This window comes from Fundulus heteroclitus, unplaced genomic scaffold, assembly GCF_011125445.2.
Source record: "Fundulus heteroclitus isolate FHET01 unplaced genomic scaffold, MU-UCD_Fhet_4.1 scaffold_80, whole genome shotgun sequence".
NCBI classification, from domain to species: Eukaryota; Metazoa; Chordata; class Actinopteri; order Cyprinodontiformes; family Fundulidae; genus Fundulus; species Fundulus heteroclitus.
Genome location: NW_023397252.1, coordinates 273,202 through 289,177, shown reverse-complemented (window position 1 = coordinate 289,177; position 15,976 = coordinate 273,202). Strand labels below are relative to the sequence as shown.

The 15,976-nt window shown below is 36.8% G+C and overlaps 3 gene segments (V, D, J or C); 2 read left to right on the top strand and 1 right to left on the bottom strand.

The window, feature by feature from the left end:
* The first annotated feature begins 5,936 nt into the window (after positions 1 to 5,936).
* LOC118562069 lies at positions 5,937 to 7,432 on the top strand. The segment is given in 2 exon segments: positions 5,937 to 5,995; positions 6,967 to 7,432. A coding segment is annotated over 1 exon segment (255 nt).
* Positions 7,433 to 8,984: 1,552 nt separating this feature from the next.
* LOC118562041 lies at positions 8,985 to 13,598 on the bottom strand. The segment is given in 4 exon segments: positions 8,985 to 9,304; positions 9,412 to 9,448; positions 13,179 to 13,327; positions 13,479 to 13,598. Coding segments are annotated over 4 exon segments (558 nt in total).
* Positions 11,502 to 12,883, top strand: LOC118562070. The segment is given in 2 exon segments: positions 11,502 to 11,537; positions 12,424 to 12,883. A coding segment is annotated over 1 exon segment (255 nt).
* Positions 13,599 to 15,976: the final 2,378 nt, after the last annotated feature.

Here is a 15,976-nt window from a genome sequence, read left to right as displayed (position 1 = left end):
TGCTGGTGAACCCAATATTCAGCCAGACACAGTTACGTTTCTTTAAAAGGTTTATTATGGGGGCAAAATAGTAGCTTTAACATTTGCAAATGTGTGTGGAGAGTTGTGTGTCTCTATCTCGATTTGTGTGTGTGTGCAGTGAGATTTGAAAATGTGTAAATAAATCTGTAAATGTGTGAAGAGATTTGTGTCTGTACAACAATCTGCAAATGTGTAAAACTACTTGTGTGTGATCCGTTTTGCAAATGTGTAAAAAAAAAATCCACAAATCTGTATTCAGATCGGCAAATGTGTACTGAGGCCCTGTTGGAAAAAATCCAATTTGATCTAAAATGTTTTTGGTTTCAGGTAATACCACTATGTAATATATTTCAAAAGACAGCTTTCCATTTGACTTAAAATGGTAATATGTTTTCAGGAACATATGGAAGTGAGCCACAATAGAGTCAGTTAGCTTTGGTTTTGCTGACAAAGATATAGAGCAAAAATACTGATTAAAAAGATTATTCCAACAACATTGTGAAATACAAGTTTTTGAAGTCAAATTATTGCTGTTGCTCTTACGGCCCCTGGCCTCTTGAGACTGTGCAGGCTTCTATTAATTATGCAGATTCTTCTGCCGGAGAACACCTTCCTGATTGGCTGTCAAGGAGCTGCGACCGCATTGGACCAGTAGAGGACTGCCATGCCAATCAGGCCGCTGATGAGGCCCACCTGCACCATATAAAAGACTATTGGACTCATTCCTTTAGTTGAAAGACAGCTAGTAGGAAGCTACTTGTGAAGTTGTCTTCACATCGCCATTGCTGTTTGTTGCGTTGGGCTTTAAGCTGGTTTTGTTTTGTTTTGGTTGGGGCTTGACTTTATAGGTGTTCATAGCTCGTGTTTGGAAGGTTTTGAGGCTCCCTTTGTGTGTACTTTTATTTTCTCTATTAGTCCTCTTGGGTGGTTTGAGTTATCCTTAATCTGACCCATTGAACCTTATGTATTTTCTTTCGTATTCAGCATACCCAAAATTAGTAGCCCTTTTCTTTGGTGCTATTAATTCTGTTAAAGTATTGTATTTTGATTATTGTAAAACCCTTGCCCTGTAAATAAACCCTTTCACATGTCACTCTGCTTCTCTGGACACAGTTTTATGTTACCTCCTCTGAACCCCTAGACAGAAGGGGCGTAACAGTTGCTATTGAGCTTCTTTACGGTAAAACATTTTGAAGCATGTGTTTAAACTGTACTTATTTTCCTTTTCTTTCCATAGGGCACTATTTTTCTTTTATATTCTTCAAAGTTGATTCTAAAATAGATAAATGCTTTGAGCACAATAGTGCCCAGATTTCTAACACAAACTTTTGTCATATGTAAAAGGATTTTCTCATGTTCAATTTTGAGATCCATGTATTCATCTTTTCAATACACATGTTCTAGTTAGGTTATTATCTGGAGGTAGAGAACTTCCTTTCAAAAGGCTCTTTCAGAGAACTTGTTAAAGGTACTTTTAATGTATGTTCTTCTGTCAGTTGATGTAACATTGCAATATTATGCTATGTTATTGTTCTAAGGAAAAGAATGAGTTGGTTTACTCACAAACCATAACAATTCAATTTGTAATGGGTTTTTACCAAAGATTCATTAAAAGTTTTCATATTGAACATAAGCATAGGCACTTTATTTTTAATCTCATTCGACCATATCATCATTGTCAAACAGTACATAACTTGGGTCTGAGTGTTCAGTAACAGAGAACTATAAGAGTCTTGCTGTTATAAATATAAAAAGTATGTCTTGAATATGAGGAGCAGTGGTGGGGTTTACAGAACATTTGTCATTTAAACATTTTTTGTCCTACATGACAGATTACAGGGCAAATGTGAAGTAAAATTTCTTGGTATTGTCCTAATATATGTAGTAGCATATATTTGCTGTCATGCACAACAAGAATCACACAAAAAACATAACACCGCACCAAAATTCAAAAAGTTATGTACATAATGATGAAACCTATAAGTACATGGGAGTCGATGAAAACAGATGTCTGTTTCTTTTTCCTCCATCTGTATTTCTTTGACTGCTTGTCCTTTATGGGTTGTGCGGTCTGCAGCTGCCTATTTCTGACTGTGTGGGAAAGTGACAGGTTCATTCTGGACAGGCTCACAAGGTCATTTGCTCCACAAACTCTTTTTTTACAAGAAAATATCACACGTGTCACAAGTTTGTGCGTATACACGCTCTTAAAAATAAGCATAACTCAATTGTTTCATCATTTGTGGACGGTGCATGAAGAAAGTTTTCTGTCATCAGAAGGTATGATAGGTATGATAGTTCGAACTGTCTCATTACGTGTGAAGATGTTGGACTGTGCAAGTTTCTGCCGCTTGCTCAGAAACCTGTTTGAGATTATCTTGTTCACCAAAAAGCCGTGAAAGGGTATACATCCTGTAGGCCACTTGGAGCAATTGCATCTCTAATCTTACGAATGATGTTCCATAAGTGAACCACTTTTTAGAGTTCTTCCTGAAAGACAAGAAAATAAACAAGTTCTTAAAGTACATATTCCATATTTAAAAGCATGTATCATATAGTATTTATGTTTTACGTTCAAACATACCTCAGTGATATTTAAACGGGTGAGCAGAATTGGCTGCTTATCCAAGAAATCACCAGTAAAGTAATCTGAATTCTTCCGTTTTTGAAAAAGGTTCATCCAGTACTGTGCATAACGTTTCCTTAAGAAAGCCCACCAGCTGTTGATGTGCTGGGTGTGGGTGCTGGATCCCACAATAAAGCAGTTTTCAGGATAGTTGTCATCAAGATGCAAAAATCTTTGAATGTCTTTCATTGTACCATTCTCTGTCTCCATGTCTATACAAGTTATGGCTGTGGTACCCCCTCTGTTACTGCTGAAACTAAATATCCAGCAGTAACTTTTGGACAGCTACCATCCATGTATTCAGCTTAGAGATGCCGACCTGTAAACACAGCACATCTTGTTTTTTCTAAACAAGATTAGAAAAAAGTTAAGTGTAAAAAACTTTTTTAAGTTTTATATTTTAAACAAAGGTAAAAATAAAAATGAATTTATTCTTTCTAAAAATTGAACACATTACTTCTGCTAAATGTGATAAGCTAGTTTTTAAGTATTTTTAAGTATTTAAATGTTGAGTGTCAGATCAAATGCACAGGCATTGTAAGATGTAAAAGAGAACATTCATGATTTTCTGGCTGTATTTTTAATGTAGCTCTCTTAAACCTGGTCCACCTACCTCAATGTTTTTGTTTATGGGAATTTTAAAAAGTACTTTTACTTAATTACCATCAAAAGGAGAATAGCTGCTGTTTAAAATTGTGATTTTAAGGTTCGATTTGATCAATGTTAAAATTGCTCAAACCTAGACTGCAATGGAACAATGTTGTTGATTAAGATTTGTTTTCTTTTCTGAGTAAGTTCAAAGACATCAGAAAAAACAAATGGAACAACAAATAAACTGAGAACAGTGGTGCCTTGCTGCCAGGTGCTTTTATTGATAAATTCTGATATTAACTTTTGAATTTGCAGCAATGATAATCGATTATCAGTTTTTGCTTTTCCCCTTATTAAAGCATGCCAGTAGTTGACTGGGTTTATTAATGAAGCTGATATAAATAGATGTCCTTCAATGGCTTCTGAATAGTCACATTACAAAGCTCTGTATTCATCACTTTGTTTTGACACAATAAAATATGGATAAATGTAGCTTCATCTAGCCTCACTTTCATTGTGTAGAATACACATACTTTTAATTAGCCTTACGAGTGTTGAATTAAAATTTATTTTAATTTTATTTAATTAAAATACATAAAGGCATAGGTACATTTGCAGTAACAGGCCCTGTTTAGAGTAGTTAAACGGTGTAATTCCCATGCCGCACCACTAATGGCGCTGTGATTTTTGAAGCTCCGCGTCAAATTGCCCAGAAGAAGAAAACGGTGGCTGGTGGAGGACTGTTTCGGCTGCAAACTGTTGTAAATAAACCCACAGCTATAGCTGAAAGTCCCCCTAAGCAACAGTTAAACCTTGTAGTGTGTAAATGGAGAGTACAAAGGCAACGCAAACCTGTTTTCACCGTGTAAACAGAGCCAGAGACTGTACTACAGTGATGCAGGTGTATCCAGAGCATAGTTGTTAACTATAAATAACTGCCGAATTGATCAAATTTCAAGTAGACGACTTGCTTTATATGCATGACTTACCTTGTCAGTTCTCAGAGCAGAAATACATTCCTCTGATAAATGATGACTTCTTAAAAAGAAATAAAGGGTCTCCCTCTGTCTTCATCTTCTCCATGACACTCAAATGTCCCGCGAGCTGATGCCGGGTTATATTGCGTTGTTATGAGGAGAAAATTACCTCGTTTTAGCCAGATAAGTCTCTCATTAATGCTCTACACATTTGCAAATCTTAGTACAGATTTGCAGATCTCAATACAGATTTGTGGATTTTTTTACACATTTGCAAAACAGATTACACACAAGTAGTTTTACACATTTGCAGATTGTTCTACAGACACACAAATCTCACACATTTACAGATTTTTTTTTACACATTTTCAAATCCCACTGCACACACACAAATCGAGATACAGACACACAACTCTCCACACACATTTGCAAATGTTAAAGCTACCATTTTGCCCCATACACGATCCTTCATTGTGTACGAATCGTTGTGAAATTCTTTGTGTCAGTGAAACAGGTCGGATGGCACCTTTAAAGACATTAATGTTCTAATCAGAATGAACTTCATCCAAACTCCATCACAGTTTTGCTGTTATGGAATTAAATTAAACTATTATTTGGAATCCTCTAATATTTTTAATGGCTGGTAAAATTCACCATCTTATTGTACTAACATTTGAAGAAAGTTTGTGAATGATGGCAGTGAAACCTGCTAGGTCAAATCAAAATAATATGTATATAATAATACCTGTATTTTAGTGGCATATAAGATTTACTGGCTTAACCCTAGCAATGTCTTTCTATACATTAGTTTTTAAAGAAAAGGAAATTTGATCAATAGCTAAACCAAGCTGGTAAGGATAAACAACTAAAGTTACACCATAAATATTTCTGCTCTGAGATAGCATGCGGATCACACATATTACTATATGGGAAGCTGATTTAATGCTGGCGTTTCTCCAATGTTGCAGCAATGACGCAATATTAACATTACTTATTTTCATGCTACAGTGTGAAGACGCTTTGTGTGTACGGATTTAGGTCTAATTACCTCAGCATGCCAAAAAGCTTGGAGCCACTTCAATGGATCTGCTTTCTTGTCATATATAATTACTTGACCATGTTGAAGCACTCCATTCAAAGTCCCTACTCTCAGTCTGAGACTGCTGCCTTTCCTCTTCTCTTTCTGCCTGCGTACATCACTGATCCTGATCAACAGTAGACCAGTTTCCACCGGTAACATGTTCACCAGCAATTGTTAACGCGGCTCTCGATTGATCCGGTATGGAGTTCATGTTCTTGACTCACTCGATACTTTGGCAAAAGTTTCATGCTGGACACCCTTCCTGCTGCAACTTTTCATTTATCTGGTCCTCGGTCAAGCACAAATAGGACACAGGACATTGTGCCCCTTTAAGGCAGCATTGCATTGAATTTTTGTTTGCTGGAGTGATATATTAAATTAATTAAGCTAAACTCGTTTCCATGGACAAAGAAATGCAGATATACGCTTTAATATATTGGGCGAGGATACAATTTTTAACATTATTTGTAATTTATATTTTCTGTAAATAAAAGTCTAAATTCTGAGAAATTATGTTTGTTTTACAATTAGGTTTGAAAGATCTGAACATGACACAGGCAACAGATTTTATTTATGAAGTTTGTTTTCATGAAAGCGAGTGAGCCGTGTCTCTACAGTCAGAGGTTTTTGTACGGCGGCTCAATGAGTTTGTATCACTGTGGTGGACTTTTGGTGGAGGAACCAGACTGGAGGTTGGAAGTAAGTCACAGTAAAAAGCTTGTTTTCAGTAATAATTGTCTCTTTAGAGTATTTTACCTTGATAAATGACAATTTGGAAAATTGTGAACATTTTTAACATTAAATTGAGACACAAAGGTTATTTTAAGAACAGAAATCTAATATAAGTTGCAATTCGAGTTTTTTTAGGTTCGGAGAAGAATGAGACTAGAATAGTGATTTTTCAGTCATTGTTCCAGACTTGGTGGTTTAGTTTAGTCTGAAAATATCAGAAATCTGTCTTTCTGCAGTCAAAAGTTTCTGTACAGCAGCTCAATCAGTTTGTATCATTGTGGTGGACTTTTGATGGGGTGGGTAATTGGTATTATTATTATTATTATTATTATTACAGTTCTGTCTCCTGTTGAAAGTGGAAAATTAAATCTTTATTTCCATTATTTTGTCATACTGTCTTTTGAACAAGATTAGAAAAAAATTAAGAGTGTAAAGCAACACTGAAAGTGCAATATCAACAATTTGAAGTTGAATAGTCGCGAGAATAATGCAGTAATCCAAGGTAATATCTTTTGTTCATACTTATTGTAAAGTTACTGATAAAAAGAACACGAGAAAACTGATACTGATTTTATCTGTGAACGGTATGAGTTTCTCGGCAAGGTTTACTAAATAATAAACGGAATTAGGTAAAAATAAGTGCTCTTGCTCTAAAACAAATTACAGTTCCAGTGTCATTTTATATATGAAATATATTGTTTATACATTTCAGTACTGATATATTTTAGTTCAAACTGTATTCTGAGTCTTCCTGAGCTGATATGCATGAACAATTTTGAAAGGGAAGTGAAACAGAGCATGAGCTGAGTGGCTGTTAGAGCAGAAAGACATCTGTCAGAAACTTCTTTATGGAGAAAATCAACTCTAACAGGACAAGAGTTGAAATGACTGTTGTTAGATTCTAGTTCCTGTCCTCTAACCTGATTGGTGTCTCCTAGGTGATGCCCGTCCCACCCTGACAGTGCTGCCCCCCTCCAGTGAGGAGCTGCAGCAGGGGAAGGCCACCCTCATGTGTCTGGCCAACAAGGGCTTCCCCTCAGACTGGAGTCTGTCCTGGACGCTGGACGGCAGCAGCAGCTTCACCTGGGAAGAAAACAAGAGCCGAGTGGTGCTGCAGAAGGACGGCCTCTACAGCTGGAGCAGCACCCTGAGGCTCCCTGCAGACCAGTGGAGGAAGGTGGGCTCTGTGACCTGTGAGGCCTCCAAGGGCTCCCAGCCTGCAGTCACACAGACGCTGACCAGAGACCAGTGTTCCCAGTCCTGAGCTCATTCACTGGGAGTTTGCTGGTCTTTTTCTGCTACGGCTCTGTTTTAACCTTTAATAGTTTCTCTCAGTTTTTCTTCCATATTTGTCCATATGTCCTTTTAAAGCTTGTTGACGGAAATAAAACTAACAAAACAAAATTTTGTTTGACTTCATTACTGTAATACAGATAATTACAGATTATTTAAATGCCTTTGAATATTCTCATCATTTCACAGAGGCCTTTTAGAACATAGATTACAGGATTTCAGTAATTATCACCAATATGCTCTTGTCAAAAGTAATAAAGAACATCATCTTAGTTTGTGAAGTATTTTTCTGTCTATTAAGTAATTTTCTTGATCCATTTTAAATGTCTTAAAATGATTAAAGGACGTTTGCACATGATCCTTTGTTTCTACCAAACAATGTGAATTAACACATTTGTGCCGCTTGTTTTGAATCAAGTTCTACTTCTCTATATGAGTTTTTACCATTTAGAAAATGAGTTTTTTTTTTTACAGGTACAAAAGCTGTTATTTGTTGTTTTGAAAATATTTGTTAGCTATTACAATAAGGTAACCTAATGCCTCACCTCGTGGTAAATTATTTGTCATTGCATATTTGTGTATTGAAAAGGACAAAAGTTTAGGAATAAGATTCAATTCAATTAAAAATACATAAAATATATGATCCACACAGGTGTTTGGATCATATATTTGCAGAGGATATCACAAGGTAAATTTGATGCTTTCAAAAAAATTACATTGAGTCATCAAACTATTTGCAATTAGTACATGATTTGGTGTTGGTTAGACGTAGCTTTCTTTAAAGTAACATCATCTGGCTGCAACATCAACATGGCAAGCAGCTTTTACAAAAACGCAAACTGTGTTCATTGTATTGTAGATTGACATTTTGTGTCTCTAAAATGTTCCCAACTCAAAATTTGCCCTTCGCTTCTTTTATTATTTATCTGGAAACACAAAAATATGTCTAAAGTTAAACAGAGGAAATTCATGCGTATCCATATAATTAGAGTTTGATAACACAGCAAATGCATCACAAAATCAAAAGAACAAATTCTGATCTTCAAGAAAGTCATTGGAGGCAGAAAGATAAAGTCCTTTCACAATTTTCAGCTTGCTGTGCGAAATCCAGTGTGTGTAAATATATATATATATATATATATATATATATATATATATATATATATATATATATATATATATATATATATATATATGTATATATATATATATATATATATATATATATATATATATGTATGTGTGTGTATGTGTGTGTGTGTGTGTGTGTGACTGCTGTTGTACTTGCAGCTGAGCAAAAACATTTTTTTATATAATTTTACTAGTAAAGTTAGAAATTTGATGTAGAGTGAGGAGCTTTTGCTGGTCCTCAGTTTTATTCTTGGCTAGGGGGTAGGGTTAGCACTATGGTCTCAATAAGGTTTAGGTTAGAGGTAGATAAAACTCTGTAAAGGTTAGGATTAGGGCTATGGTCAAGGTTAGGCTATATAAAGATTAGAAAATGAATTGAAGTGTATGGAAGAGAAGGCACAGTCCTCACTATGTACTTGAAACAAGGTTGAGTGTTTGTGTTGTAACTAACTGTCAACTGAAACCTCCATCTGTGACACACGGTTCAGTTTCTGTTCAGTCTGAACAGGGGAGGTTTTTGTACGACTGTTTTTCACTGTGTGAATGAATATGTGCTGCTGATGTAGAATTCACCCATGCAGTAATAAACTGCAGCATCTTCAGCCTGAACTCCACTGATGGTCAGAGTGAAGTCAGAGTTTGATCCACTGCCTGTAAATCGACTTGGAGTCCCTGATGCTGCAGTGCTGGTATAATAAATGAGCAGCTTAGGAGGTTGTCCATCTTTCTGTTGATACCAGGATAAGTAGTTGCCATTAACATTGTGACCTGTCCTACAGCGGATCCTGGCAGATCCTCCCAGATCAGCTGTCACTGCTGCAGGCTGAGTCACTGTGACCTGACCTCTGGACTCTGAGGACACAGAGACAAAAACATAAAGCAGCTTGATGGTTTTGTGGGCTTCATTTCAGAGGGACAGATGTTGATAGAGGAGAGGAGTTTGATCCTCTGGACTTTACCTGTGAAGCAGCAGCAGAGGAGAGTCCAGATGAGGACGCAGATCAAAGTCATGTTTTTGATGAGGAGGATTTCTGTGTCTTCTGTTGTGATGAAGGACAGCTGTCAGTCCTCCAGTGTTCAACTCTCAGGACTATAAACTCTCCCAGAGCACTGGAGCATGGTGCTGCTGATGCAAAGTGCCTCTCTAAGGAAATGCTCTGTAGTGATTCCTGTAGGAACTGGGATCTTTAAGTTGCAGTTTCTCTTTCAGTCAGAATATTCTGTTTCTGTGCAAAAAAACAATTAATGATTTATAGAAAATGTTTTTCGTATTTCTTTTTGAAACTGTTTTGAACAATTTATGAGGCCCAATCTCCACTTTTAACATCTTTCCACTGACTCTTTATATTTCAAATTGTTTCAATATTTAGTTTTTGTGGTAATGTTACTTTACTTTTCTATAAATTCAATTTGCAGATAAATTACATAATTTCAAGAGCATATATCACCACAAAGTTTTCATTTGTTTTAATTGTGTTTTGCAATTCTAGATTTTACTTATTAAACAATTCTTTGGAAACCTCCAATATATTTAAAGGCATTTAAAACTGATAATTTTGTTGTACCAACATTTATGTATTTTTTATGAATGATAAGGATGAAACATACCAAGTCAAATTAAAATCATATGTATGTAATACCTTTACTTTAAAGGCATATAAAGATCCACTGGCTTAGCCCCAGTAATGCCTTTCCACACCTTTTGATTTTATAGAAAAGCAATTTGACCACTGGCTAAAATAAGCAACCGAGAACGAATGAGTAATAATACCCAATAAAAATCAGCTCTGAGATACCACGTAAACTGCACATTCTGTATATGAAACTGCATAATATTGTACACCAGCATTATTCCACTATTACACAAATATAAATGAGTTAATCATTTATGTAGACGCTCTGTGTGCCCTGATGAGGTTTCACTCACCACAGCATGCCAAAAGCCTGCAGCCACACCAATGGATGACTGTCCACCTACTTTCTGATCATCCATGATTATATCACCATGTAGGAGAACTCCATTTAAAGTCTCTACTCTCAGTCACAGTCTTTTGTCTTTCTTCTTCTCCTCCTCTTCTTTCTCTTCTTCCTTGCTGACCAACAGTAGGCCAGTTTCCACCAGCATCAATAGTGGTCATTGTTCACCCTGTTCGCAATCAATCCAGTATGGAGATCATGTTATTGTCTTACAAGGTAAATTTGGTAAAAGTTTTACACCTGATGTCCTTCCTGATGCAACTCTCTGCATTTATCCAGGCTTGTGACCAAACCCTGAATAGGACACAGGACAATCTGCCCCTGTGAGGCTGCATTGCATTGGATAGTAGTTTACCAGAGGGATTTATTAAGTTATTAATCTAAACTCTTTTCCTTAGACTAACAACTGCTTAGTTATAGTAACTTTTTTGAGGAAATAAAGTTATTTATAAATCTATGTGCTGTAAATGAAAGCATCAATTATTATTATTATTACTGCTGCTGCTGCTGCTGCTGTTGTTGTTGTTGTTGTTAATAATAATAATAATAATAATAACATTAATAATAATTCTGACTAGTTTACATCTAGATTTAAAAAATCTTACACAGGAGCAGCTTTATGAAGTTTGTTTTCATGAAAGCGAGTGAGCCGTGTCTCTCTACAGTCAGAGGTTTTTGTACGGCGGCTCAATGAGTTTGTATCACTGTGGTGGACTTTTGGTGGAGGAACCAGACTGGAGTTTGGAAGTAAGTCAAATTTAAAGCTATTCTTTTACAAACAGCATTCTTGTTTTATCAATATTCTTTTTCAAATATTACCTGGAAAAAATTATGTATATTTTCAGTTTCAAACAAACAGAATATTAAGCTAAATAAAGAAGTCATTTTGTGAATGAAAATCTGAAATCTGAATTTGTAGATGAGTAGGAGCTGCTTCAGGTTGAAACATAGACAGATTCTATAGGTGTTTTATCTAAATTGTAGGTTTAGTTCAGTCTAATGTCAGAGAGCCGTGTCTCTCTACAGTCAGAGGTTTTTGTACGGCGGCTCAATGAGTTTGTATCACTGTGGTGGACTTTTGGTGGAGGAACCAGACTGGAGGTTGGAAGTAAGTCAAAGTAAAAGCTTGTTTTCAGTAATAATTGTCTCTTTAGAGTATCTCAATTTAATAAAGGATGAGACTAAATTGTAATAATTTTAGTGGATAATCTGAGGCTGAAGGTTCAGTTTAGTGTGAAAATGTATGAAATCTGTGTCTTTCGGCAGTCAAAAGTTTCTCTACAGCAGCTCAATCAGTTTATATGTCTGTGGAGGACTTTGAGTCGTGGAATCAGCCTCGGTGAATGTTTGGATGTTTTTTAGTTATAGTTCTGTGTCCTGTTGAAAGTAGAAACAATATCTTTGTTTTTATTATTTTCTTATACTGTGTTTTAAATAAGACCATAAAACAGGGGTTAAAGTATAAAGCAACACTGGAAGTAAAATGTCAACAATTTGAAGAGTAATCGTCATGACAATAAAGGTCAGTCGTCCAAGAACGTACATTTTGTTTCTGAGTTATTTGAAGCATAATCTCAAAATATTCATGAAAGACATGAGAGAACTTCTGATATTGATCAGAGCTTCTGAACAGTTTAAATGTATTTGAAATGTTACTAAATGATAAATAGAACCGTATAGAAACATTTATTCCCTGTTTAAAGAAAATGACAACCGATGTTGTTTTGAATATCAGGATAAAACATAATATATTGGTCCTACATTTCAGTACTGATATATTTTAGTTCAAACTGTATTCTGAGTCTTCCTGAGCTGATATGCATGAACAATTTTTAAAGGGAAGTGAAACATAGCGTGAGCTGAGTGGCTGTTAGAGCAGAAAGACATCTGTCAGAAACTTCTTTATGGAGAAAATCAACTCTAACAGGACAAGAGTTGAAATGACTGTTGTTAGATTCTAGTTCCTGTCCTCTAACCTGATTGGTGTCTCCTAGGTGATGCCCGTCCCACCCTGACAGTGCTGCCCCCCTCCAGTGAGGAGCTGCAGCAGGGGAAGGCCACCCTCATGTGTCTGGCCAACAAGGGCTTCCCCTCAGACTGGAGTCTGTCCTGGACGCTGGACGGCAGCAGCAGCTTCACCTGGGAAGAAAACAAGAGCCGAGTGGTGCTGCAGAAGGACGGCCTCTACAGCTGGAGCAGCACCCTGAGGCTCCCTGCAGACCAGTGGAGGAAGGTGGGCTCTGTGACCTGTGAGGCCTCCAAGGGCTCCCAGCCTGCAGTCACACAGACGCTGACCAGAGACCAGTGTTCCCAGTCCTGAGCTCATTCACTGGGAGTTTGCTGGTCTTTTTCTGCTACTGCTCTGTTTTTGCTCTTCAATCGTTTCTCTCAGTTTTTCTTACATAAGTGTTCATCTGTTCTTGTACAACTTGATGATTGAAATAAAACTGACAACTGATAACTGTGGTTTTACTTTATTGCTTTACTAGAACCTTTGTGCTGGACATTTTCAAACAAGGGCATTTAAACAGCTAAGAATATCCTTTTGGTTCTAGTTTAGACAAAGTTTTATGATTTCTGGATCTCACTCATAATACTGATATATGCTCCTGTCAAGCACAAACTGTGTCATCGTAAGTCGAGTTGAATTTACAGCACAGATCAATTATATTTTGCAGAATTAAGTCAGTCAAATTATATCCTGCAGAGATATTAAGGTATTGCAAATAATTAATTAGTATCAGAAATTTAAATCGGCTGTGAAAGTGCATTTCTGAAGGTACCAGTGCAAATCATCATCAACAGCAGCACTGGCTTTACATGTGATGGAGACAGTCTGTCCTGGAACAACAGACTGAGATGCTGGAGTCTGAGTCAGCGTGATTTCTGCTGAGGAACCTAAAATCATGAGACCAAGAGAATTATTAAGATTAGTCCAGATTTAAAAAAAAAAAAAACCACAGCATCCAAATGTAGAAGGATGCTTCCTTTGCTTCTTTTTCGTTTAACTTGTTTACACCCTGAAACATTTTTAAACAGAGATTCTCACCGTGAACCAGGAGTCCCAGGGTGGTCAGCAGTAGAGTCAGTGACATCATCATTGTGCTGCTGGTGTGTCAGTGGCTCTGAAAGGCCTGGACAGCCACTGATCAACACTGACCTCTTAACAGCTGGAAGCAGAGAGGCAGGACACATATGCAAACACACAGAGTCAGTCACAGGGAGCTCAGCTCTACAGCTCATAACGCCTCCTTCTCTCAAACCAATCTATCAGTGGTATGAGTCATTTTAAACTGAACAGTTCAGTCCTCTTTATCCAGCGAAAACAGCTGAAAACATTACTGGTCTTTGTATTTTTATGATTAATTATTATAAAATTTATAATGTTTTAACAGGGTGTAAAACTGAGACAGTATTGGCACCGGACCTGACATTGATATGCAAACCGTCCTACTCATACCTTTTATTAACTCAGTAAAGAAGTTTGTAAATTCATTGCAGGCCTTGTTAGATTGGAGTTTAGCTGCCACAGACACCAGAGGGTTTGTTAACCTGTCGACTGTGTCAATTGAGGTATGAGAATTATTACTTTATTTGTTAATAATCTCACGAAAAATAAATTGTGTTGCGCCGATGCCGTTTTTTGGCCCCGATACCTGGCTGTGCAGTAATGGCCGATACCATCTGTTTGAAATTGATGTGTGTGTGTATATGAAAAACTGTAAAATAATTGCCATCATGGCTTTGTAAAGATGCTACCTTTTTAAAGCAAAAAGACTAATACAAAGTGAATCCAGTAGAACTAGTGAGTGTTGGGATAGAAAAGGCTGCGTTCAAATGACATACAAACATAAAAAAGGTATCGGTGCCCTATTTGCTGATACCGATACCACCATTTTAGTGCTGGATCGGAGCCTCGGCCGATACTGGTATCGGTATCGGCGCAACACCAAAAATAATCTCTTGCATTTTTCAGTTTTAGATTACATCTTTAAAGTCTGTCTTTAAAGATGTCATAGTGAACCTGGAGTCCAGTCTTTCGCCACCTTAGTCAAGCTTTTCGCCACTCACTCTTTTCAAACTTTAATGGTGGAGCACTTATATCTCCACAGTGTTTCCTTCTTTCCCAGAGACAACTGCAAGTTTAATTTAAAGTCCCTGAAACTGTTCTGTTGGCCAAAAAAATAAGCAGCTAGAGTTTAATTCACTTTCTGTTCTTACCAAGCTGTTTAATGTCCAATATATGGCTTAATTCATATTAAAGCCATCTTGTGTATTGAAGAGGAATTGATGCCATAACAATTGTAATATTGTTTAAAGAACTTCCTGTCAGAAACTTAGGATATGTTTTAAGCCTAGAGAGCTAATAGTGTGTTCTATTATACTCGGTAGTCGGCATTCTTGACCTCTGGCTGGAACGGGCCCTAGAGTCGGTATTACGAGTAGGAAAATCAGTATAACCGGATGGTACCCGACATCGGCTTTCATGATGGTTGCTACTCGTAGCAAAATTTAGTAAAACCTTTGTCTGTTTGCAGCAGCTCTCTGTTATTTTTCTAACATTTAGTCAGTTGTACATGTCATACCTCTCAGTCTTCATCAGACTGGATGTTTCAGCTCTGTTTATTTGTAGAAAATACTGCTTAGAGTAGTGTTATTGACTTTGTTAGTGTTTTAACAACATTGTGAGCATCCATGTTTTTTTCCTGCTGTCCGACGGAGGGAAACTGGATCATTTTGTTTGGTAGTTTGTTTGTGAGTAAAATATCTTCACTTAAAATCATATTTAGTTGTTCTTGTATGTAACATGTAAACATATCTCTTTTATTAGTCTTTCTATGTCTTTAAAATCGTTGAAGAGAATCTAAACGTCACAACAACATGGACAGATGAGTAAAATCACAGCAATCAGTTTTGGTTGCTCTGTATTTTCTGCAGATCAACACACATTTATAGTTTGTGAGTAAATTAATTTATATAGCACCACTCACTGTGCTTTACAGTAGAAGATAACAGAATCACACAAGCCAAAAAATAAACAAAAGGAGATATTTGTTTTTAGCTAGCCTTAAAAATAAACCACTGAATCTGCTGATCTCAGTCAGAAGGAGGGTGTTCCAGAGTCTTGGAGCCACAGAAGAGAAAGCTCTGTCTCCCTTGGTCTTCCATTTTGTATGGGGGCAATCTTGATCACTGGCCCTCAGAGCCCTAATGGGGGTGTAGGGATGTAAAGGTTCAGCAAGTTACCCTGGTGGCTGTCCATGCAGAGCTTTCCAAATCAAAACCAGGATCTTGAAAAGTACTCTATATTAAACCAGGAGCCAATGAAGTTTCATAAGAAGTGGAGTCATATTCCAAATTTTGAAGATCATGTCAGAAGCCAAGCTGCAGCATTTTGTACAGACTGCAATCCAGGGATGTTTGGGTAAGACATGTTTAAAGTGCATTGCAATAGTCCATATGACACAAAACAAAAGCATGAATTTTGGAAATCATTTCCTTCTCAGGATGAGAAACAATAGAAATAAGTTTGGAAATGTTTTGCAG